This window comes from Notamacropus eugenii, chromosome 4, assembly GCF_028372415.1.
Source record: "Notamacropus eugenii isolate mMacEug1 chromosome 4, mMacEug1.pri_v2, whole genome shotgun sequence".
In the NCBI taxonomy this organism is placed as follows: domain Eukaryota; kingdom Metazoa; phylum Chordata; class Mammalia; order Diprotodontia; family Macropodidae; genus Notamacropus; species Notamacropus eugenii.
In genome coordinates, this window is record NC_092875.1 from 343,729,762 (window position 1) to 343,754,587 (window position 24,826).

The 24,826-nt window shown below is 36.0% G+C and overlaps 1 protein-coding gene across 3 annotated transcripts in view; it reads left to right on the forward strand.

The window, feature by feature from the left end:
- Positions 1 to 24,826, forward strand: part of CEP72 (centrosomal protein 72) — a 71,149-nt gene that overhangs the window by 36,776 nt on the left and 9,547 nt on the right. For all 3 annotated transcript variants that reach the window (XR_011966229.1, XM_072605311.1, XM_072605312.1), the window contains exons 8-10: positions 1,889 to 2,024; positions 14,553 to 14,746; positions 19,636 to 19,762. Coding sequence is in view for 2 of the 3 variants with exons in the window: in XM_072605311.1 (XP_072461412.1) it covers positions 1,889 to 2,024; positions 14,553 to 14,746; positions 19,636 to 19,762 (457 nt within the window). In the remaining variant the exon portion in view is untranslated. The remainder of the gene's footprint in view (positions 1 to 1,888; positions 2,025 to 14,552; positions 14,747 to 19,635; positions 19,763 to 24,826) is intronic.

The following is a 24,826-nucleotide window of genomic DNA, read 5'->3' on the forward strand; positions in this document are numbered from 1 at the left end:
ACTCTAGTGAGAGTTTCTAAAGGAAAGATTCTGTTTCTATTAGCTTTAACCCAGGGTTTTACTTACCTCTTCTAGTTGATTTCTAATACTTGTTGCACCTCAGGTCAGTAGAGCCTCCTGGCTGTCAGGTTCCCTTTAGAATTGAAAGAGAATTTCAGTAGTCTAGTCTAATCGCTTTCCAAATCATGAATCACATGTACAACATCCTCATTAAGTGCTCATACAGCCTTTACTTAAAGACCTTTAAGGATGGAAATGGGCATGCAAGTGTTGCAGTGGATAAAGTGCCAGGCCTGGAGTCTGAAAGATGACTCTTCCTGAGTTCAAAATCTGGCCTCAGACAATTCCTAGCTGTGTGACCTTGGGCAAGTCACTTAACCCTGTTTGCCTCAGTTCCTCCTCTGTAAAATGAGCTGGAAAAGGAAATGTCAAACCACTGGAGTGTCTTTGCCAAGAAATTCTCCCACTCCCAAAAAAATGGGGTCATGCACAATTGGACATGACTGAAAAATGACTGAACAGCAACAAAAGGTGTGTGAAACTTACTGCTCCCCTTGTCAGTCTCATAAGTAGCTGCAGCACAGTAGCTAGAGTCAGTACATTGAAATCCTGGCTTTGGCACTTACTATTTGTAGTAACTTGGGTATTACACTGGGGGTAATAATACTTTTACTGCATCTCTCATACGGCTGCAGTGAAGAAGATAATTTTTAAAAGTCGTATATAAACACAAATCATTAATATCATCATCATTTGTGTTTGGACAGTTGTCATTTTTAGGGCATTTTTCCTTATATTGAACTGAGCTCTGCTTTTCCTTAATTTCTGTCCTTTAGTTGGATAGTGCAGAAGCAGGCTGAATAAGCCACTTAACAGTCACATTAGCTACCCCTGAGATCTCATACTGTCTTCTTTTTTCAAAGCTAAAAATCTCTGGTTGCCTCATCTGATAGAGGCTCAAGTCTATTTTCACTGTACTAGTGACTATTCTTGATTTGGAGTCAGAAGATCTGACTTTGAATCCTGGCTCTGCTCTTGATTTCCTTCATGAACTGGAGCAAATGACTTAATTTCTTAGATTTTCAGTCTTCATTTTTAAAATGAGGAGGTTGAAATAGATGACCTTTCAGGTCCCTTCCAGCTCTAATTCATTGATACTATGCTTTTATGATGCTTCAAGGCATAATTTTCAGTGTATGTCAGTAGGATTTGGGCAGTTACCATGAAAAGTGATTAAAGAAACAGACTACCCTCCTCCAAGCCCTAAAACCATCCCTTAAAGAAAGTTTTGAAGTTCCCTAATTCAGTTCCTGTGCATTTCTTTTCTCCCACCCCTGTCTTCCAGTCAGCAAAAACTTGACTTTCTGTTGAGAATTTAAATTAGGTCTTGCAGTTCTTCAACCACTGTTCTTGCCTTGACTCCACTTCCATTCCTGTTGCTCCAACTCAAAGTTAGTAATAGATTAAGGTGATTGTGTAGAGAAACACTAGATATTTACAAGTACTTAAGGAAGCTCATTTCTCTGAAGATAAATCATTCTTGACAACTGGTACAGGTTATTTCCCTTTTTCAAACTATCAGTTCCTTGTCCTGGCCTTAACACTTTTGCTTCTCCAAATAATTGTCATATGAAGAAGTGGAGAGTTTCCAATCATTGTGTAAAATAGGATGGGGGCATAAATCCTTCTTTGGACTATGGAAATCATCTTAAGCCAAAAAGCTTCCCCAGAAATAGAGTGACATAATAATAGAGATTTTATTGGCACCAGCTATTAAGGATTTTTTTTTTTTTTTGAGAAATGAGCTTGCTAATAAATGCTAGAGTTTACAATACTACATTTGGTGTTACATGAAACAAAATCTTCGTAATTATACTTTCCAATTTAGGTGTCAAAATCTCATTCAACCACACAGACAATGAGTAAGGATATGTTTGAAATAGCACTCTTGGATACTCTTTTGGACTTAGTGGATAAATATTGGAATGGTCGCAGATCTCTACACTCCAATGAGAAGTTTATTTGTGAGTAAAAACAAAACAAGTGAACATTACTACTTAATAATTCCAGGACCTTATAGTCATTTGATTGTTGAAATGGGTTCTTAGAAAGTACATTAATTCTACTTGTTCCTTAGGGTACCATTTGAAAGATTACTGTTCAAGTTCACAAAATTGTACTCTGTGTAAGTGAACGTATTATGTGCATTTTTATGTTATGAGGCATTTGAACAGGAGAGAGAATACAACGGACGTGACCAGGTGGTGGTTAAACTTTGCTAAATCTGTGCTGCTTCATCTAGGACTTGTGCTTGCTTCCTTGCTTACTCTATTTATTTATTTATTTGAAATTATGACTACTGCTCTTGCATCCACAAAATTTCTACTCCATGACTCATTCTGGTATAGAAGATTCCTCGATTTTCCAAGACTTTATCAGTGACTCATAACTTTGACAGATTCTGCCAGGTTGCAGATTGTTTACATATGGACCCAGTAACATAATATGTCTGTGGACTAAGATTAGCTAAATTGAGGGGCCCATCTCTAGTAGATTAACTACAGAATGATGAATTCTTTAGTGATTGATAGCAACTGGTGAAGCAAGAGTTCAAAGTAACTCAGTACTGTGCAGTGCTCATCTAATCCTGCTGAGATGATGGTAGAGATGTAGTAAAGGACATAGGAGGTGCTGAGAATCACATGGTTTTTATTTCCATATGTAAATAATAACTATTGATAAGCTGAGATATAATGAGATCATTGTCCAGAAACTTGAGTTGATATATTACTAGAAGAACTGAGCCATATCAACTCTTACAGTCTTGTAGACGAACCAGAAGGCAAAAGGAATTTGCCAGTAAATGAAAAGATTAATCAATCAACAAGTATTTATGAAGCACTTGCTGTGTGTTAGGCACTATGCTAGGTACTGAGGATACAAATACAATTGACTCAATCCCTTCTTGTAAGAAATAGCATTCTAATGGAGAATGTAAACACACACAAAAGGTATGTATGTATATATGTATATATACACACACACATATATATACACATGTGTAAACATATGTATGTTGTTATATGCCTACATAATATATATATCTATGTAATAAATATAAATTAGTTAAATACAACATAATTTGAATCAGTTAGGAAGCATGTGCTAAGCACCTACTATGTGCCAGACATGGTGCCAAGTGCTGGGGATACAAAGAAAAGCAAAGGACAGTTCCGGCTCACAAAGAGTTCATAGTCTAATAGAGAAGGAGGAGCATACCGACAATTATGTGCAAACAAGATATATAGAGGATAAATTGGAGATAATCAAAAGAAGGAAGGTACTAGAATTAAGGAGTGAGTTGGAAAGGGCTTCTTATAAAAGGTGGTGATTTTATCTGGGACTTGAAGGAAGTAGGAGAGCTAAAGGATAGAGACCAGGAGGGACAGTATTCCAGGAATTGGGGACAGCTAGTGAAAATTTCCAGCTGGGAGAAGGGAGTATCTTGGGCAAGGAATTGCAGAGAGACCAGGCTCACTGCATTGCTGAGTATGTGGTAATGAGAAGGTAATAAACACACTGGAAAGATAGGAGGAGGCCAGGTTATGAAGGGCTTTGAGTGTTAAAGAGGATATTTTTAAAAATTTGATCTTGGAAATGATATGGAGCTCTGGAATTTATTGAATACATGTTAACTTTGGTCATATCTCCACTTTAAAAAGATGAATTTGACTACTGAGTTGAGGCTGATGGAGTAGATTGGGGAGAAATAAGACAGGGAGACCCACCAGTAGGCTGTTGCATAGCTTGAACATGGAATGAGGAGGGTCTACACCTGGGTCGTGTCATTGTCAGAAGAGAGAAGAAGGATAGGTATACAGTAGATGTTGCAAAGATAAAATCAATAGGAGTTGACAGATTAGACATTTGAAGATGGGCTGAGAGAAAATGATGAGTTGAAGTGACACCCAGTTGAGAACCTGGATGAATGGCTAGATAGTTGTACCCTTGACAGTAATAGGGAAGTTAGGAAGAAGAGGGTTGGAGAGAAAGATAATACATTCAGCTTTGGATATATTGAGGTTCAGGTGTCCATAGTACCTCTAGTTTGAGATGTCTAATAGGCAGTTGGATATGCAAGACTAGAGACCAAGAGAGAGGTCAGAGCTGGATAAGTAGATATGAGAATCATTAGCATAGAGATGGTAAATGAATCCATTGGAGCTGATGAAAGAGATCAAGTGAAATAATATAGAGGAAAATGAGAAAAGAGTCTAGGACAGAGCCCAGTGAGACATTGTTAGCTGCCATGAACTGGAGGAGGATCCAGCAAAGGAAACTGAAGGAATTCAGGTAGGTAGAAGAACCAGGATAGAGTAGTGTAATAGGATCCTAGAGAGAAGAGAGTATCAAAGAGGAAGATCAGTAAGGCCCAAAGCTGCAGAGAGGTCAAGAAAAATGAGAACTGAGGAAAGGCCATTAGATTTGGCAATTAAGAAATCTTTGGTAACCTTGGAGAGAGCTTCAGTTGCATGATGAGTTGGAAGCCAGATCTTGAGAGTGTTAGGCAAAAAATGAAAGGAAGTGGAGATACTGATTGTAATTGACTTTCTAGGGCACAAAAAGGAGGAGACATATGGAGAGGCAATGGATAGATCTCTGATGGTGTTTTGAGGATGGGGAAGACAAAGACATATTTTGAGGAAGTTGGGAAGCAGCCAGCAGACAGGAAAAGACAAAAGATAAGTGGGAGTAGGAATGATAGAAGGGACAATCTGCTGGAGAAGATGGGACAGAATGTGATCAGTGGTTTGTAGAGGGGTTTGCCTTGGCAAGAGGGGCCACCTCTTCACACAAGAAGAAAGAGAATGAAGAGATAGTTGTACAAGGCATCTGAGTTATGTGAGATGAGCGGAAGAAGCTCTTGGCAAATGGTGATTCAAAAATGGAATGATTACTTTAGGAGACTGTATCCTTTCACGTGATGATTCCAAATGAATACTATTTGTCTGCTTGTTGGGATGTGAAAGAGGGAAACTTTAGTAAGTTTTTTGATTGTTCTAATTGTTAGAAGCTAAAATTTAATTCTAAGTTGAAGACTTTGTACAGAGGAGAATACAGAGAAGGAACCAAGGCCAAAACCTAAGTTGAGTAAGTAGAATGCCTATCTATAGTCCAGATATTTCTGCAAAAAGTGGGGCCTAAGCTTAGCTACCACTTCCAGGACCAAGCAGGACCTACCCTCACCATTCAGGAGTATGGAAGGCAGCAGAGTATGACCCCAAGTACAAAACCCCAATCCAAAAATTGAAGCAAGAGATTTAAGTAAACAGAAGAAAAAAGTCAGACATAATGAACTGAGAGAGGCCCAAGAGAAAAACCCAGAAAAAGAGAGTAGCTCCACAACAAGTCTAGTAAAGCTACGTAGAAAATACAGTTTTCAACAAAAAGATTATGAAAACACTTGGAAAAATTTATCAATATACAAAATGTAAAGTAAAAGGAAATAACAGTGAAGAACTTTGGAAAGGAAAATTGATAGCAAAAATAAGAATAATAATAGTTAACATTTATGTAATGCTGTAAGGTTTATAAAGTATTTTACAAATATTGTCTCTTTTTTTGTCTTTACAAAAATTCTGGAAGGTAAATGATATTTTTATCCCTATTTTATAGGTGGGGAAACTGAGACAGACCAGAGATTAGGAGACTTAGCCAGGGTCACACAGCTAGTATCTGAGGGCAAATTTGAGCTGAGTTGTAACTACCAGTCTAGCATGTATTCCATTGCACCACCTACCTGCCTCTGAAAGCTTAGAATAGAGCATGATGAAACTCTAAATTACAATATCTTAAAATTAGTATAAATTAAACTGAAAGCAATACCTTTGTGCTATTGCAAGAAATATTTAAATTAAAAGGTGGAGAAAAGTAGAAGAAAATATATATAGTATTAAAAGCAATTGAACCGTAAGCCCACATAAATTACCAGCATTTCTGTATATTACCCACAAAGTCCAGCAGCAAGAGATAGAAAGACATATTCCATTTAAAATAACTCTAGACAATATAAAATACTTAGGAGTCTACCTTCCAAGACAAACTCAGGAACTGTATGAACATGACTCCAAAATACTGTTCACTCAGATAAAGTCATATCTAAACAAATGGGAAAATATTAATTGCTCATGCGTAGACAGAGCCAATATAATAAAAATGACAGTTCTACCTAAATTAATCTATTCAGTGCCACAATCAAATTATCAAAAATATTTTATAGAGCTAGAAAAAAATAATAAAATTTATCCGAAAGAACAAAAGATCATGGATGTCAAGGGAATCAATGAAAAAAAAAGTGGAGGTAGGTGGATTGGCCATACCAAATCTCAAATTGTGTTATAAAATGGCAACTATCAAAACAATCTGGTACTGGCTAAGAAATAGAGTGGCGGATCAGTGGAATAGATTAGGTACAAATTACATTATAGTAAATAGCCATAGTAATCTAGTATATGATAAATCCAAAGATCCAGGCTTTTGGAATAAAAATTCTTTATTTAACAAAAACTGTTGGGAAAACTGGAAAACAGTATGGCAGAAACTAGGTATAAACCAACATCTCACACTATATAGTAAGATAAGGTCAGAATGGGTACATGATTTACACATTAAGAGTTATACATTAGCAGATTAGGAGAAGGTAGAATAGTTTATCTGTCAGATTTATGGAAAAGGGAAGAATTTAGGACTAAAGAAAATATAAACAGCATTACAAAATGTAAAATAGGTAATTTTGATTACATAAATTAAGTCTTTGCACAAATAAAACCAATGCAACTGAAATTATAAGAAAAGCTTATATTTATATTATAAGAAAAGCTTGTATTATATTAGCTTATATTATAAGAAAAACATTAATACTTGGGGGGAATTTTTGCAACAAGTGTCTCTGATGAAGGCCTCATTTCTCAAATATATATAGAGAACTGAGTCAAATTTATAAAAAATATACTCCCCAATTGATAAATGGTCAAAGAAATCAAAGTTATCTATAGTCATATGAAAAATGCTCTAAATCACTATTGATTAGAGTAATGTAAATTAAAACAACTCTGAGGTGCCATATCACACCTATCAGATTGGTTAATATGACTAGGTCTATGTCCCAAAGATATCAAAAAGGGGTTGGGAGGGTGGAGAAGGACCTATTTGTACAAAAATAGTTATAGCTCTTTTTGTGGTGGCTAAGAATTGGAAATTAAAGGTATGCCCAACAACTGAGGAATGGCTAAACAATCTGTGGCATATATGGTTGTGATGGACTATTATTGTGCTATAAGAAATGATGAGCAGGATGCTTTCAGAAAAACCTGGAAAGATTTATGTGAACTAATGGGAAGTAAAGTGAATGGAACCAGGAGAATGTTGTAACAGTAACAGCAATATTGTTCGATGAAGAATTGTGAATGACTTAGCTATTCTTAGCCACCCAGTGATCCAAGACAATCCCAAAGGACTAATGATGAAGCATACTATTCACTCCAGAGAAAGAATTAATATTGTTTGAATTAAAGCATGCTACTTTTCACTTTCATTCTTTTTCTTTTGTTTGATTCTTCTGGAAGGGAAATGTTTTGCATCATTGCACGTGTATAACCTATAATGTTATTGCTTACCATCTTAGGGAGGGGGAGGAGGAAGGGAAAGATAGAATTTGGAACTCAAAAATGTAATTGGGGGAAGATTATATGTATATGTATATATGTATGTGTATATATATATATATATATATATATATATATATACAGACACACATACATCTATAAATACGTATGTGTGTATATACACATATAAATACATGTGTACATATATGTACACACACATGCATACATACACACAGAACTGAACCATAAAACTGGTTAAGGAGAAATCATATGAGAATTATCAGACTGCCTGAGAATCACAAAAACAAAAAGCTTGAATACTTTATTTCAAGAAATAATAAATAACAAGTACCCAGATCTTTTAGAATCAGAAGGCAGTATAGAGATAGAAAGATTTCACTGGTTAACTTTCAAAATGAAAATCCCCAGGAATGCCATAGCCAAAATCCAAGTTTATAAGTCAAAAGAAAAAATACTGCTAGCAGCTGGGGGGGAGGGGGGGCGACACAATTAAAGTACAAAGAAGTTAAAGTCAGGATTACAAAAGACTTGGCAGCTCTCACTTTCCAGGACAGCTTGTAACATAGTTCCAAAAGGCAAAAGAAAAAGCATTACAACCAAGAATAACCTGTTTGACAAATCTGAATATAATCCTATAGGAGAAAAAGTGCATTTTTAATGAAATAGAGGATTTCCAAAAATTCCTGATGAAAAGGTCAAAGTAGAAACTTTGAACTGTGAACCTAGGAGTCATGAAGAATATGGAAAGATAAATGCTTTTTATCAATTTGAATGGACTATACAGTAATAAATTATTTACATTCTGAGAATAGAAAAAGAAGCAAATGTCCCCAGAACTCTTCAGGTTACATAGGAAAGTTAAACAAGAGAGGCAAAATGCCTGGGAGTGGTTTTGTTTGTTTTGGTGGTTAGAGAAGGAAAAAAAAATGGGGAGGAATAGGAGGGAACTTACAATCTTGCATAACAGGGGTGCATGAGATGAGGTGTATGTATACAGGCATGGAAGAAGGGGTCAAGAGAACTAGCATCTCATTAAACTTACTTTCATCTGAACAGAAATGGAAGGTTGGAAAAAATACATACTCAGAGCTTGATACAGAAGTACATTAAAATCAAAAAGGAAATAAGTAGGGACAAAGAAGAGAAGTTTAAGTGGATGGTAACATAGATAGGGGAGTAGTCAAACCACCAGTGTGGGAAGTTAGACAATTTAAGGAGTATTTACTTTTTTTTAAAAATTTATTTATTTAACTTTTAACATTCATTTTCAGAAAATTTTGGGTTCCAAATTTTCCCCCCATTTGTCCCTTCCCCCCACCCCAAAACACTGAGCATTCTGATTGCCCCTATCACCAATCTGCCCTCTCTTCTACCATCCCTCCCTTCCCTTGTCCCCATCTTCTCTTTTGTCCTGTAGGGCCAGACAACTTTCTATACCCCATTACCTGTATTTCTTATTTCCTAGTGGCAAGAACAGTACTCGACAGTTGTTCCTCAAACTTTGAGTTCCAACTTCTCTTCATCCCTCCCTCCCTTCCCATTCCCTTTGGGAAGGCAAACAATTCAATATAGGCCATATCTGTGTAATTTTGCAAATGACTTCCATGATAGTTGGGTTGTGTAAGACTAACTATATTTCCCTCCATCCTATCCTGCCCCCATTGCTTCTATTCTCTCTTTTGATCCTGTCCCTCCCCAAGAGTGTTGACTTCAAATTGCTCCCTCCTCCCATTGCCCTCCCTTCCAGCATCCCCCCACCCTGCTGATCCCCTTCTCCCCCACTTTCCTGTATTGTAAGATAGGTTTTCATACCAAAATGAGTGTGCATTTTATTCCTTCCTTTAGTGGAATTTGATGAGAGTAAATTTCATGTTTTTCTCTCACCTCCCCTCTTTTTCCCTCCATTAAAAAGTCTTTTGCCTGTCTCTTTTATGAGAGATAATTTGCCCCATTCCATTTCTCCCTTTCTCCTCCCAATATATTTCTCTCTCACCCCTTAATTTCATTTTTTTAAGATATGATCCCATCCTATTCCGTTCACTCTGTGCTCTCTGTCTCTGTGTGTGTGTGTGCATGTGTGTGTATGTAATCCCACCAACTACCCAGATATTGAAAATTCAAGAGTTACAAATATTGTCTTTCCATGTAGGAATGTAAACAGTTCAACTTTAGTAAAGTCCCTTATGACTTCTCTTTACTGTTTACCTTTTCATGCTTCTCTTCATTCTTGTGTTTGAAAGTCAAATTTTCTTTTCAGCTCTGGTCTTTTCATCAAGAATGCTTGAAAGTCCTCAATTTCATTGAAAGACCATTTTTTTCCCTGAAGTATTATACTCAGTTTTGCTGGAATATCATAATGTAGAAGCTGCTAGATCTTGTGTTATCCTGATTGTATTTCCACAATACTTGAATTGTTTCTTTCTAGCTGCTTGCAATATTTTCTCCCTGATCAGGGAACTCTGGAATTTGGCCACAATGTTCCTAGGAGTTTCTCTTTTTGGATCTCTTTCAGGAGGTGATCTGTGGATTCCTTGAATACTTATTTTGCCCTCTGCTTCTAGAATATCAGGGCAGTTTTCCTTGATAATTTCATGAAGGATGATGTCTAGGCTCTTTTTTTTCATCATGGCTTTCAGGTAGTCTTATAATTTTTAAATTGTCTCTCCTGGATCTGTTTTCCAGGTCAGTTGTTTTACCAATGAGATATTTCACATTATCTTCCATTTTTTCATTCTTTTGGTTTTGTTTTATGATTTCTTGGGCTCTCATAAAGTCATTAGCCTCCATCTATTCCATTCTAATTTTGAAAGAACTATTTTCTTCAGTGAGCTTTTGAACCTCCTTTTCCATTTGGCTAATTCTGCTTTATAAAGCATTCTTCTCCTCATTGGCTTTTTGAACCTCTTTTGCCAATTGAGTTAGCCTATTTTTCAAGGTGTTATTTTCTTCAGCATTTTTTTGGGTCTCCTTTAGCAGAGTGTTTACCTGTTTTTCATGCTCTTCTTGCATCTCTTTCATTACTCTTCCCAGTTTTTCCTCCACCTCTCTAACTTGATTTTCAAAATCTTTTTTGAGCTCTTCCATGGCCTGAGCCCAATGGGTGGGCTGGGATACAGAAGCCTTGACTTCTGTGTCTTTCCCTGATGGTAAGCATTGTTCTTCCTCATCAGAAAGGAAGGGAGGAAATGCCTGTTCACCAAGAAAGTAACCTTCTATGGTCTTATTTCTTTTTCCCTTTTCTGGGCATTTTCCCAGCCAGTGACTTGACTTCTGAGTGTCCTCTCCACACCCACCTTGCCTCCAGATCCACCCAGCCAGTGCTTGGGGTCTGAGATTCAAATGCTGCTTCTGAGCCTCAGGGCTTTGGGTGGGGGCAGGGCTGCTATTCCGTGTGAGATCAAGTTCAGGTGCTCAGGTTGGGGCAGGGCTACCACACAGGGCTCAGTTCCCTCAGGGGGTTTATGCAGAGACCTTCAACAATGGATCTGAGCTCCTGCCTGCTTTGGAAGCCCCTATCTGCTGCCGCCCCCGCTGCTGCCTCCACTGCAGTCTCCCGAGGGGACCTGAGTTATGGGGACACCCCATTCCCCTCTTGGCGAGCCAGAAAGACTCTCTCACTGACCTTTGCGCCTGTAGGTAGAGAGACCTGGGTGGCTGCTGGAGATTCTGTCCCTGAAGCCTGCTCAGATCTGCTCGTCTTGGTGCCATGCGGCCAAGGCAGGGCTGGGTTCTGTTCCGGGTCTGGTGCATGATGGACCTTTCGTGTCAGTTTTTCAGGGCTCTCTGGAACAGAAATCTCCTCCACTCTGTTGTTCTGTGGCTTCTGCTGCTCCAGAATTTGTTGGGAGTTCTTCTTTACAGGAATTTTATGGGCTGTGGGTTTGGAGCTAGCATATGTGTATCTTTCTACTCCACCATCTTGGCTCCTCCCCCCTAAGGAGTATTTAAAAGAAAAAAAAATCTGGGAGAGAGAGTGGAGGGACAATAGAAAGCAAACATCTATTCAAAGATCATTAGTGTTAAGCCCACTTGTACTACTTCTTTGGAAAGGGAGACAAAGAAAGAAGAAAATACAAGTGGGCAGATTAATAATCATAACTATGAACATTAATGCAATAAATTAACAGCTAAAATAAGGTAGACTGAGGCACAAAGTTCTGAGTATGATGAAGTTATTAATAAAGTATGAATTTACCAACAAAATAGGATCTCAGTTTCCTCAGCAAAGCTAAGACTCTAATGAGCAGGACAATTCTCTTTTATAGTTTTGGGGAGTATAGAACAAGGAAAGGACTTCTTAGGCGAGGAACAAGTTATGATTGGTTAAAAGAGATTAATATGATGAAGTCAGTGTGATTGATTATGGAGCTGAGACATGGGAAACAATATGATTGGTTGGAAATTAGAAATGAGGGACTAGCAACACCCCCCCTTCTTCCCTTGACTAAGAAATGTTCACTGTTTGAATCTACCTGCAAGGTTAGAGATCATGGACCAGACTTCTTTGGGTAACAAACCATCCATCTTTGAAGGATAGCTTGGTGGTGTAAAGATACTATACAGACTCCCCTGGTATCCATCAGCATTCTTCAGAGTTGACAGATTTCCTGGAGACAAGAATAAAACTGATTAGCAGAACTGGATTTCTAAATTTAACTCATTAATGACCAGCTGAATTTCTGAACTAAATTCAGAGACAAAGAACTGTGACTTTGGCAGTAACAGGACAAAATCAATTAATTGCAAATAGGATCAATTTAAAAAAGAATCAATCTGATTATTTCATGACCCATTAAATGGAAAAGAATAGCAGCAGATAATAGAAGAATCTATTTGTGAGAAACACTCTTGAAACATAAAGAGTGATGTGCAATCTGGAACAAAATCTGTTGTGCTTCAGGTCAACTCAAAACAGACTAAGAATCTTGATTTCAAAAGAGAGTAACGGTAGCAGGAGACATGATAATAAGAGATAAGCTGGGATACTACATTATACTTAAAGACACCTTAAATATCAAATTAATACAAATGCTAAATGTTTATGCACCAGGTGATCCTTTTAGACTAAGAAAATCTAAAAACTACTACAATAACAACCAGAAGAAAAAAAAGTTAATGACCTGAATAGAGCTTTAGAAAAGTTGGAGATGAAAGACCTCTGGTGATTACTGAATGAGAATAGAAATGATTTTACATATATCTGAACCCTTTACAAAAACTGACCATATGGAAGAAATAGTATGAACTGAGAGAAACTCAAATGATAACGCAGAAAAAGAATAACACCACAACTAGTCCAACCACAGCCTTGCAGAAAATAAAGTCTTTGCCATGAGGGCTACAGAATGGATTTTTTTAGGTCTGAAAGGATTATATTTAGGTACCCCACTATCATAAATTTACTTTCTGTGTTTCCATACAATTCAATTAACTTGTCTTTCAAGTATTTATAGTCCATGTTAATAATAAAATGATAAAACCACCCAATTATATTGATAGGTGCTGAAAAAGCTTTTGATGAAACAATATCTTTTTCTGTTAAAAAAAAAAAACCACTACAAATGTTCATAGCCTAGAAAGTATAGAAATAATATGGTAAGATGTATCTATCAAAACCCAGAGTTCCATATAATGAAGAAAGATTAGAATCTGTACATTAAGATCCAAATAAACAAGAATGTCTCTTGTCAGCAGTTATTTTATATAGTTCTAAAAATAATATCTGTAGCAATAATACTTGAAAAAATCAGAGGTAGTAGGACTTAATATTTGAACCCAGATTATATTTGATATTATGGATACCTTAATAAATTGGAGTTTATTAAGAAGGGTAATAAGAGGGTAAGACTTGTTCTTGGGAAGATCAGTGGCAGTTGTGTGGAGGATGGATTGGAGTTTGTGAGCACCTCTAGATGCTACTATGTGCAAAAGCCTTTGTGCTGATTATTTCAAGTCCCAGATTATCCTGAGCTCTGCTCATTTTGAAGCCTTTACTTACTGAATAGATATCAGTTAATGCGCAAATGAAAAATGAAGTGAATAAGAACTTCATCTTGCTCAGAATATGGCATAAATTTGGATGGGTAGTTCATCAAAATAGTTTACCAGAACATGTATCTTGAAATAGCTCTGCAATTATATAGTTATCCAGGGTTCAGTTAAATAGGAAGAAGAGAACAGATTGAAAATTATATAGTGCTTTCAATTATCCCAAACTCCTTCCCAACGTAAAACCTCTTCTTTTAAATACTAGTGATGCAGGAGCAGCTAGATGGTACAGTGGATAGAGCAGCGGCCCTAGAGTCAGGAGGACCTGAGTTCAAATGTGACTTCAGACTCTGACTAGCTATTGGACCCTGGGCAATTCACTTAGCCCTGATTGCCTCTAAAAAAGTGTAAAAGATAATAATAGTGATGCAATATAGCTGTCAATCAGGAAAGGCCACAATCTCAAAAGATCTTTATTGACATACGGGGTAGTAGAGGTCCATGGTAGTTGAAATATATTGCCAATTATGATTTTCAGAGAAGGAGCGTGAAAGACATTATTAAAGATGTATAACTGGAATAGGAGGTGAATTTGTTGTGAAATAGAGTGAGGGATAACAGATGGATATCCAGAGTACTGTATTGGTACTTGTCAAATGTTTATAGCAGATGTGGATAGATTGCATTCTGCGTTGATAGAATAACTATATCAATGTTATCACACACTGTTATAACTGATATTATATAAAATTAAGAATTCTCTATGCCATATTTCATTTGTAGTAGAATTGTCAAGAAAATACCTTGAAATATTTAAAATATGTTTATGATATTATTTTTTATTCTTCAGTGATATTAATACTTGCTTTTTAATCTCAGGTCAGGCACGACATGTTTTGTCTTCTGTGCAAACATCTGCATCCATTCAGGAAAATTCATCAATCATGAGTGAGAAAATTAATCACTTGATTTTAGAAAGTAATGCCTTACAAAATCTTGCTGAACAGGAGCAGCAGTACAATATAAAGATCAGTGGGCTGATGTTGGAATTAAACAGCACACTTAAGGAGATGGTGAGGCGTGCATGTTAATTCTTATATGTGTTGGGTGGGGAATTGGATACATTAATAGAAAAATAATATCACCAAAAGTAATAATTGTATTGTGCACTTTCCAAGTCTGACTACATTGAAGTACAAGCAGCCTCTAGCTTAGGAAAGGGTTATATTTGAAAAGTTTGCTTAAGTTAGTTTGTATAACTTAGAATACATTTCTCCAAAGATAAAATATTATAAATTGTAATGTTTCCCAGGTCAATACACAAAAGCTTGTTTATTAGCTCATGTTCTACCTGAAGTATATTTATATAATGGTCCTATTTCAGCCATAACTAACTACTATTTGCACTGTTGTTTCTGTGGGAAAATATATTTCATTTTGCAAAGGATTTCAGATATTGATTTCCCTCCTTCTCAGTGGCTTCCTGGAAGAGCTATAGAGAGAAGGAACTCCTTGTGTATGGCAGAGAAATATAGTAAATACTGCTAGGCACTAATAACTTAATTTTGTCTATCTGCAAAAGAAGACCACTTTTTCTGAATCTGTACAACTGCTTAGGAGATAGCATAACTTTGTTAAAGGAGTTAACTTCATAACTTTGTTAAAGAAATCAACATTCTAGGTCAGTCACTGTTAAAGTACTTTGAATTAGAGAATGAGGTCTTGCCAAAATGGAGGCAGTGCTGGGCTCTATACCGACTCCTTGACATCTGTTTTCAAGTCAGATGTTCATAAATCAAGGGCTACCTCTATTGCACATACTAAGTCGTATACTTTTCTCATTTTCTCTTATTTTATTTATGTTTGTAAAGGTTTTTTTTGGATGCCTTTTGTTTTTACAACAATCATTTCTGGATATGTTCTCCTCACCTATCAAGAGATAGACTTTATGTTTGAGAAGGACATTGACAAACAAGAATGAATCCCAAGAATGGTGATCGATGCCTCGGCCTCTAGCTATGGCACAACTTGTTCATGAAGGCCTCTAACAACCACAAAAACAGCAATAATAACAGTTAGAATTCATATAGCAATTAATGTGTCCAGGCTTTTGCTAAGCACCTTAACAATATTACTTCATTTGATCCTCACAGGTAGTTGCTATTATTATCCCCATTTTGCAGTTGTGGAAACTGAGGCAAACAGAGGTTAAAGACTTGCCCAAGGTCACACAGCTAGCCCGTTTCTGAGACTGAATTTGAACTCAGGTTTCCTGACTCTGGGCCCAGTGCTTTATCTTCTGCACTACCTAGCTAGCTGCACTACTACCGCAAGAGCCCCATCAAGCATGAGTTTTTGATGTATTGTTTCCATTTCACAATGGAAACCTTTTGTGCTCTACCTGTCTTATTAGAAGGACCATTAGGTAAACTCATGATAGATCGTTCTATATGAAGGAGAGTCATGTGTCCCAGTGTGATCATTTCAGTAGCAACCTGAGTCTAATAACATGAAAGTAATTGTTTCTTGAATATAATGAAATGAGGAGCTGCTTCTGAAAATTTACAGCCTAGTGATTTAATATGGCTAGTCCTTGATACCTGGTCCTTCAGCTACCAGAAACCTTCAGGAGCTCTTAGGATCATATGCACCCAAAGGGAGATATTTTTGGACAGACCACTTTAAATCTTGTAAGTCTACAGTCTGTTCTAATTCCCTCTCAAAATAGTCAAACATGGGATAATTTAATAAATAAGAAGCATTAAAATGACCAGATAATGGACTTACATTCTCTAGAACACAAGGACTCTGATCAACTTTTGAACTTCCTTCTTAGTCTATAGGAAAGCAAGTGCTTGTTGTGGATCATATCTGGAATTGTCTGGGTTCTCCACACTCGATGTATCACTAAAGGCTTAATTGAATGGGAAGGACCCTGAATTGTAGGGTCTTCCATCCCTGATTTGTCATATAAGCCACCATCCATTTTAAGACTTCTGTTACCATGGCCTCACCCAGCACAGTTAGCCAATGTACCTTCAGTATAAAGGTAAATATTAATGTTCTCTACCCACTAGACTATGGCAGTGTAAAAGGAGGTTCAGCTATGGGGGGAAGTAGTGAAAATAGATTGAACTCCTTCCAAGGTAAAAGCAAACATTTCCTTTCTGGTCTTAGCCACAGGGATGGAGGAAAAATGAATAGGTGAGATCAATAATCCCACCCTACTCTAGTTGGAGGAGATGAGGAACAGATGCAGCAATTGGAATAACTCCTTTATTCAGTTCTTAGGAACCTTCTATTAATCACTAGGGACCTCTACCTTCACTGGCCACATAGGGTAATTAAACAGACAGTTTTACATAACAGACTACTACAGTCTCCATTTCTGTTACTAGGGAGGCACTAGTTGAGACCTACTACCACCACCACTCACATATACCTGAAATTAGTTAATTTTAACCATAGGAGATAGTTTAGGATTTCCATTTAGACCTACCAACAATAACTGGCATAGGAGTTACTATGGCAAAGAAAGCGTTGCCTAGGTTAAAGATAATGGATATATAATTTTAACAGAAAGCAGGTCTGTGGCTACAAAGTGCCTAGAAGGTAAAATCAAGGCAAGGTCAGAATAGAATGTTTCAGGACATAAGGAAAATTTTGAATCTAAGCAGTTGGACCAGAGTCAAAACTGACCTCTGGACAGAAGTCTATTCTTTGGACAAGTATTGACTTTCAGAAACTCATAATATCCACATCCTAAATATGCTCCCCCAATCAGCCACCACAACTGAGGCCCATATGGGGAGTCTTCCACCTAGGGTATTCCTTTTTCAGTGCTTTGTCTCTCTTAAGTCCACAGTAGAAATTGGAGTACTCCTATGAAGTTGTTGAGGGACCCTAGTAGAATTGTAACATGACAAATATTCAGCCACTCCTTATATATTTGATGCTTACCCTTTTCTCAACTTGGGTGTTGTAGCACCAGTGTAATATTCACAGCACCTACAGTGGCCTTGAATGTCCTGGTGCAGTTCTGAAATGCAAAATACAACACCCTCTCCACGTGGAAGACAGAACCAGAACATTTACTCAGACACCAGAAAGCCAAATCCATCATAGTAATAAAAATCTATACACAATTACAATGCAGAGAACATCATCCTCCCCAAGCCATCTCCTTGCTAGGCTTCCCACAAACCATCTCCCTTAAAAAAAATCACAAACAAGCTTTTTCACTCAAGCTAGCCAGAAGCCTGCATCCTTCCTAGCTCTGACTGCTCTCAGGACTAACTTCCTCTCAGCTGTGCTCTAGCTCTGCCTCTTCCTGCTCCACCCATTCAGCAAACTTCCCCCACCACAGGCTCCATGTGACTCAGACTCATGTGACCCAGGCAGGTCACATGGGTCTATTAATGAATGAGAAAGATCTCCCCATTTTAAATTACCATTACAGTCATATGGCCTCCTGGTTCCTCAGGGGTCTTGCAGTTAAAACAATCCAAGCTCTAGTGTAACTAGATTCACTAATAGGAAGATTCATTCTGACAGTCGCTTATGTCTGGATACAAAGACATTTGTGGTTTCAAACAACCAGTTAGAGTAGAGGCTTTCAGGACAATCTGAAGTTTTGGAAGAATAGAAAGATCCTCTCTCTCTTGCTCCTAGATATCCCAATATAATTTTATCAATACCTTTGCATTTATTAAATATGAGAAACACAGCGGGAGGCCTCATACTGTATCCCATTAACTGCAGAGTTTGTATGAATGAACAATCCTGCTTATCAGAATAGCAACTGAATCTGCCCCAATCTGCCGCCACTCAGACCTCACTAATTGACTCAGATATTTCTGGTGATCTGAGTAAAGACCTGTAGATAGTGTCTGAAGCCATTCTAGGGAAGGGAGGTTTGGGGAGGGGGAGGTGTAACCAGAAATATGAACTAATTGTACTGGAAGAAGGCTAGCCATAAGGAATGGGAAGAGGCAGAGGAAATGGGAGGGATCATAAACCCAATCCACCAAACCATCTCTTTTAAAAAATCTTATCCCCTTTTCTCCTTTCCTTCCTACGTTAAAAAATTTTGATCATGAGGCCATAATAAAATGTTTTGTTTTGTTTTTTAAAAAAGAACAATAAACAAAACAAAAAGACTCTGCTTATAGTGCCAAATATTGTGTGGGCCAAGTCTAAATTTAACTTAGACCAGAGATTCAAGGTTTTGTTTGTGTTTGCTTAAAACACAGTAGACAATAATGGACCCTAAAATTCAATTAAATCTTCTTCAGAATTGAAGCTTATGCACATGTGATGCAAGAATTAAAAAAAAAAAAAGATATAAAACATAACTCCCCTTCTGTAGTACTTAACAGAAGGAAGCCCTCACCAGTAGTTGGAACTCCAGAAAATATTATTTTGAGACGTGCTCAGCTTCCTGACCGGTTCTTTTATAATTCGGACTCGGATTGCAAAGCATCGACAACACTCAGCATTCATATTGTCACCTTCCACAATAGCACATATGGTAGATGGTTACGTGGAGAGAAACTTCATCTAGATGTTTTTATCGGTGACTTGAATGAGGGCATGAGTAGCATGTCTCTCAGATTTTATCTTCTTTACAAAATGCTTTATTCTCATTATTTTTGACATTCAAATGTTTATTATATTTGAATACGTCTCGTTTCTTACTTAGTAGAGTTCCTTGAAGGCAATGACTATTATTTAATTTTGATAATGCCTTATATGGAGAATTGTATGAATACCTATATTATCAGAAATACTGAAAAGACATTAGGTTCAGAAATTATGATACTTACGTTGTTGCTAATGCCTGAGGGCTTAATGTCCAAGGCTTCTTAAACTTTTTCCACTCACAACTCCATTATGACCCACAGTTTAAGAAGTGCCAATAGTCAATTTTGTTTTTCTTATCCCTGTATTTTTATGCCATTAGGATGCCTTGAAACAACAATTAAGCAAGTCACTGGAAGAAAACAACAGTTTAAAATCACGTTTGTTAAATATGGAAGAAGATGCCAAACAGGGAGATTCTTCAGCTCTATTAACTATGCAGATTAATGGTGAGTTTAAAATTCATTCAGTTATATAGTCTTTAATAAATTGCTGTTTTAGTATTTAATCCCAGGTAAAATTAAATACTAAAATAGTACAAACTATATATTGTACTAACATATCTGAGAAGAACCATATCTTGAAATAATACAGCAGGAGAAGTAAAAAACAGCACATAGACATAATCTGCCTGGTGTCATTTTTAATTTTGTCTGTAAGTGTATACTATTAATCAAGACAATACCAGGGCATTTAGCTCTGTTGAAGAAGGAAAGATGTAAATGTATAACTGAGCATGAGTGTTCAGAAGCAAGCAAAAGATTAAAATAAGAAAGGTGAAAGGATAGATCAAAATGAGGAAATAAGAGATTATTTTATTCTTTTAAAAAAAATTTTATTTTTCCAAATTACATGTAAAAACAATTTTTAATCTTTGTTTTTTATAATTTTGAGTTTCACATTTTCAGCTACTTTCCTTTCCACTTCTCTCATTGAGAAGGCAAGCGTTTGATAAAGGTTATGCGTGTGCAGTCAAAGAAAATACAGACAAAAAACCCTCCCAAAAATAAAGAAAACAGTATGCTTCAGTTTGCATTCAGATTCTGTCAGTTCTTTCTCTCATTTTTTTCTTATTTTTCATCATGTGCCCTTCAGAATTGTCTTGGATCTTTGTTTTGGCTGAGAATAGCTAAGTTATTCTTGGTTGATCCTTGTATTCCTGTTATTGTACGATGTTCTCGTAGTTCTGCTCACTTCACTTTTCATCAGTTCGTGTAACTCCTTCTAGGTTTTTCTGGAAGCATCCTGTTCATCATTTCTTACAGTACAATAGTGTTCCGTCATAATCATATACCACAGTTTGTTCAGCCATTCCCCAGTTGATGGGCATACACTCAATTTCTAATTCTTTGTCACTGTAAAAAATACTGCTATAAATATTTTTGTACGTACAGGTCCTTTTCCCTTTTGTAAAAAAATCTCTTTGAATTACAGGTCTAGTAGTGGTGTTGCTAGATCAAAGAGTATGCACAATTTTGGACATAGTCCCAAATTGCTCTCCAGAATGGTTGGATCAGTTCACAAGTTTACCAACAGTGTATTAGTGTCCCAGTTTTCCCACATTCCCTCTAATATTTGTCATTTGCCTTTTCTGTCATATATGATATGCCAGTATGATAGGTGTGAGTTGTTTTAATTTGCATTTCTCTAATCAGTAGTTATTTAGAGCATTTTTCATATAACTATAAAAAACTTTGATTTCTTCTTCAGAAAACTGCCTGTTCATATCCTTTCACCATTTATCAATTGGGGAATGACTTGTCTTATTAATTTGACTTAGTTCTCTATATATTTGAAAGATAAAGCCTTTATCAGAGAAACTTGCTATAAGCTATTTCCCCCAGTTTTCTGCTTTCCTTCTAATTTGACTGTACTGGTTTTGTTTGTGCAAAACATTTTTATTTTAATATAATCAAAGTTATCCATTTTATATCCTGAAATGCTCTCTATCTCTTTTTTGGTAATAAATTTTTCCCTTATCCATAGATCTGAGAGGTAAATTATTCCACACTTCCCTAATTTGCTTATGGTGTCACCTTTTGTGTCTAAATCATGTACCCATTCTTGGTATATGGTGTGAGGTATAGTCTGTACCTAGTTTCTGCCAAACTGCTTTCCAGGTTTCCCAGTTTTTATCAAATGGTGAGTTTGAATTTTTGTCCCCAAAATTTGGATCTTTGTGTTTATCAAACAAAGATTACTTTGGTCATTTCCTACTGTGTATTGTGTACCCAACCTATTCCATTGATCCATGGTATTTCTTAACCAGTACCAGATTGTTTTCATGCTTACCACTTTGTAATACAGTTTGAGATCTGGTGTGACTAGACCACCTTCCTTCACAATTTTTCTCCTGAAGTCCCTTCTTAATATTCTTGACCTTTCATTCTTCCAAATGGTCTTCTCTTTTTTTTTCCCCAAACACTTTCCCTAAGTTTACTGAAAAGCTATTTTCTGAATACTCACACTGTCTACTCACCCCCAATAACTCTGGGAATTTTACAGAGAAAACTGGGGAAAATTGTTACCATCTCTAGGCTACCCTACTTGCATTTGGTTAAAATGTAGTTAACTGCTATTTTGAAATTTTATTGTTTAGTTCAACATTGCCCATGATATATTCATATATTGAAACTAGCGAAAAGAGAACAGGACCAAAATTAATGTCTTTCTTTCTCCAGTGACATTGTGATTCATCTTTTGAAAAGTAGAAATGCAGAAGGACTAAATCAATTGGATCTACCATTCATCAATTTATTTTAATTTCCCTTTGAACCTACTTATATTTGGAGGTCATTACTGTCTTGAAATAATCAGTTTGAGAAATTTATGACTCCCAGCATATATTCTTACTTGTACCAGAATGTCTTCTTTCACAAGATTCACTTGTTCCCTTTAAATTCTGATATTCTCATGTTTGTAAGATAAGTTTATGTTCACTTAATGTCTATAAAATATACCTCTTCTTGTCATTATCTTCCCAGAAAGAAATGCCTTACCTTCTGTTTGTCTTACTATTTCTCCTACCCTTTGCTTATTTTAATTTTAATTCTTGATTTATGATACCAGAACTATATACACTCTTCAGGTCCAACTACATCAAGGTTTTGGAAAAGGATAAAATAATATTTTCTCTTTTACTTCTAAACTCTTTTTGAGTTCAACTTTGTAGTACTGTATCTTCAGAACTTTTTATAATGATTCCTGTATCTCTTTTCTGGATCTTACCTGACAACCTAGATCACATTCTCATATAAATATGGTTTAGATTTATTTTTTTCTAAATTTAACTATTTTTTGTTGCACTGAAACTCATCTGCCAATTTTTCTGCATATTTAACAACATTTTTGAGGTCTTTAATCAATCCCACTTAGTTTAACATTTTTGCTATTAGATTTTTCATTGTGCATCCCCTTTTCCCAATCTTTTATAAAAATATTAAATAATACTAGTCTTAGCATTGATACCTGGGAGGCAAATTCATTTTAAGAATTTCTCCATCCAGAGAAGTGCTCATTTACCCCCCAACTCCTATTTCCTTGCTTTAAGGTAAGTTGATCTTATACACATTTCTGCTTTGATGCCTCATTGTGTTGTTAATCCTGGTTTCTTGAAGTCTGTACTATTAGATCGTAAACCAAATTAGGTTCTGTCATTCTGGAAAGACTTTTAGTATAGATTCAGTCTGTTTTTTTAAAGTTACCAGTTAGAAAAAGTTTATATATGAAACCACAAACCTGTATTTTATTTTTAATATGTATTAAATTTAGTGTGTTAGGGTCAACATTGCCCTATTTATTTATTTTTTGCATCACCATCACTCCTCATTCCCTCCATCTCTCCCCTCAAATAAAAGCCTTTCCTTCTAAGAAATAACTAGTCAAGCACAATAAGTGTGCTTGTATTTAGAAATGTAGTCTCATTCTACACCTATAGTCCTATCACCACTCTACCAAGAGGCAACATGTTTCATTGACAGTCTTCTGGAGTGGTAATTGGTGATTGGTCAGTGATCTGAATTGTTAAGTCTTTTCAAATTTGTTTGTCTTTATAGTATTGTGATCTTGTGTAGTTTTTCTAGTTCTGATCACTTTTTTTTATCAATTCAGGTTTTCTTGAATTTCCTTTTATTATTCTTTATAGTATAATAATTACATTCTTTTTAAAAAATGATCTCTTTACTGTTTTATTTATTTTTATTAAATACTTTTCAATTACATGTAAAATTTTTTAACATTCATTTTAAAAAATTCTGAGTTCCAAATTCTGTTCCTCTTTCCTGCCCCTCCTTCCCCTCTTGAGAAGTTAAAAAAAAACACACAACAAAACAAGAAATATAAAGAGTGTAAAATAAGTATGCTTCATTCTGCACTCCGAATTTATCAGTTTTTTTCTGTGGAGGTGGATAGCATTTTTCATCACAGATTCCTTGGAATTGTCTTAGATCGTTATTTTGATCAGCATTGTTAGGTCTTTCACAGTTGAGCATCTTTACAGTAATTGCTGTTACTCTGTACGGTGTTTTCCTGGTTCTCACTTCACTTTGCATCAATTCATGTTTTCCCAAGTTTTTCTGAAAGCATAATACTCATCATTTCTTATAGCATAATAGTTTCCATTGCAGTCATATGGCACAACTTGTTCAGCCATTCCCCAGTTGATGGGCATCCCCTCAGTTTCTAACGCAAAAAGAGGAGATATTATTTGCCATATTAAAGAAATATTTTAGTTTCTGATATTTCAACCACAATCAGATATTCTATTTTGTCAAAAAAACTTTATGCATCTATTGTTATAATCATAATTTTTATTATTTGTTATTAACATGGTCTTTTATGTTTATATTTTTCCTAAAATGTATACAATTCTGCATTACTGGGGCAAAGACAGTCAAGTTATATTGTATACATTTTTAATATGTTGTGGTAGCCTTTTGTTAATATTTTATTCAGCAGTTCTGCAACAATATTGGTTAGAGATATTGATCTGTAGCTTTGTTTCTTAAAGGCTCACCCTGGTTTTGGTATCAAGATATTTGTCTATAAAGGAGTTTGGTAGATCTTTCACTGTTGTTGTACATAATTTATGTACTCATATAGTTAATTTTTCCTGGAATGTTAATTAGAATTTACTTGTAAGTCCATCTGGTCCTTTTTTTTTTTTTATTGTGGATTAATTTACAGCGTGTTCAATTTATTTCTAAGATTTAGATTATTTAAATTATTGTTCTGATCATTTGGGCACTTCATATATTTGTAAATATTCATCCATTTCACTAAAATTATTTCTAGTGGCATAAAATTAATTGGGCAACACATTTTAAAATAATTTCCCTCATTGCTTCTTCATTTAAGAGTTCTTTGTTTCTTTTTATTTTGGCAATTGGATTTGTTTTTTTCTTTTTTAAAAAAAAGTCAAATTAACTAGTGGTTTGTTTTTAGCTACACCCTTCCAAAAAAAACTCCACTAGCTTTTTAGTTCTGTTTAGCATTCTACAAGTTTTTAGCCATGT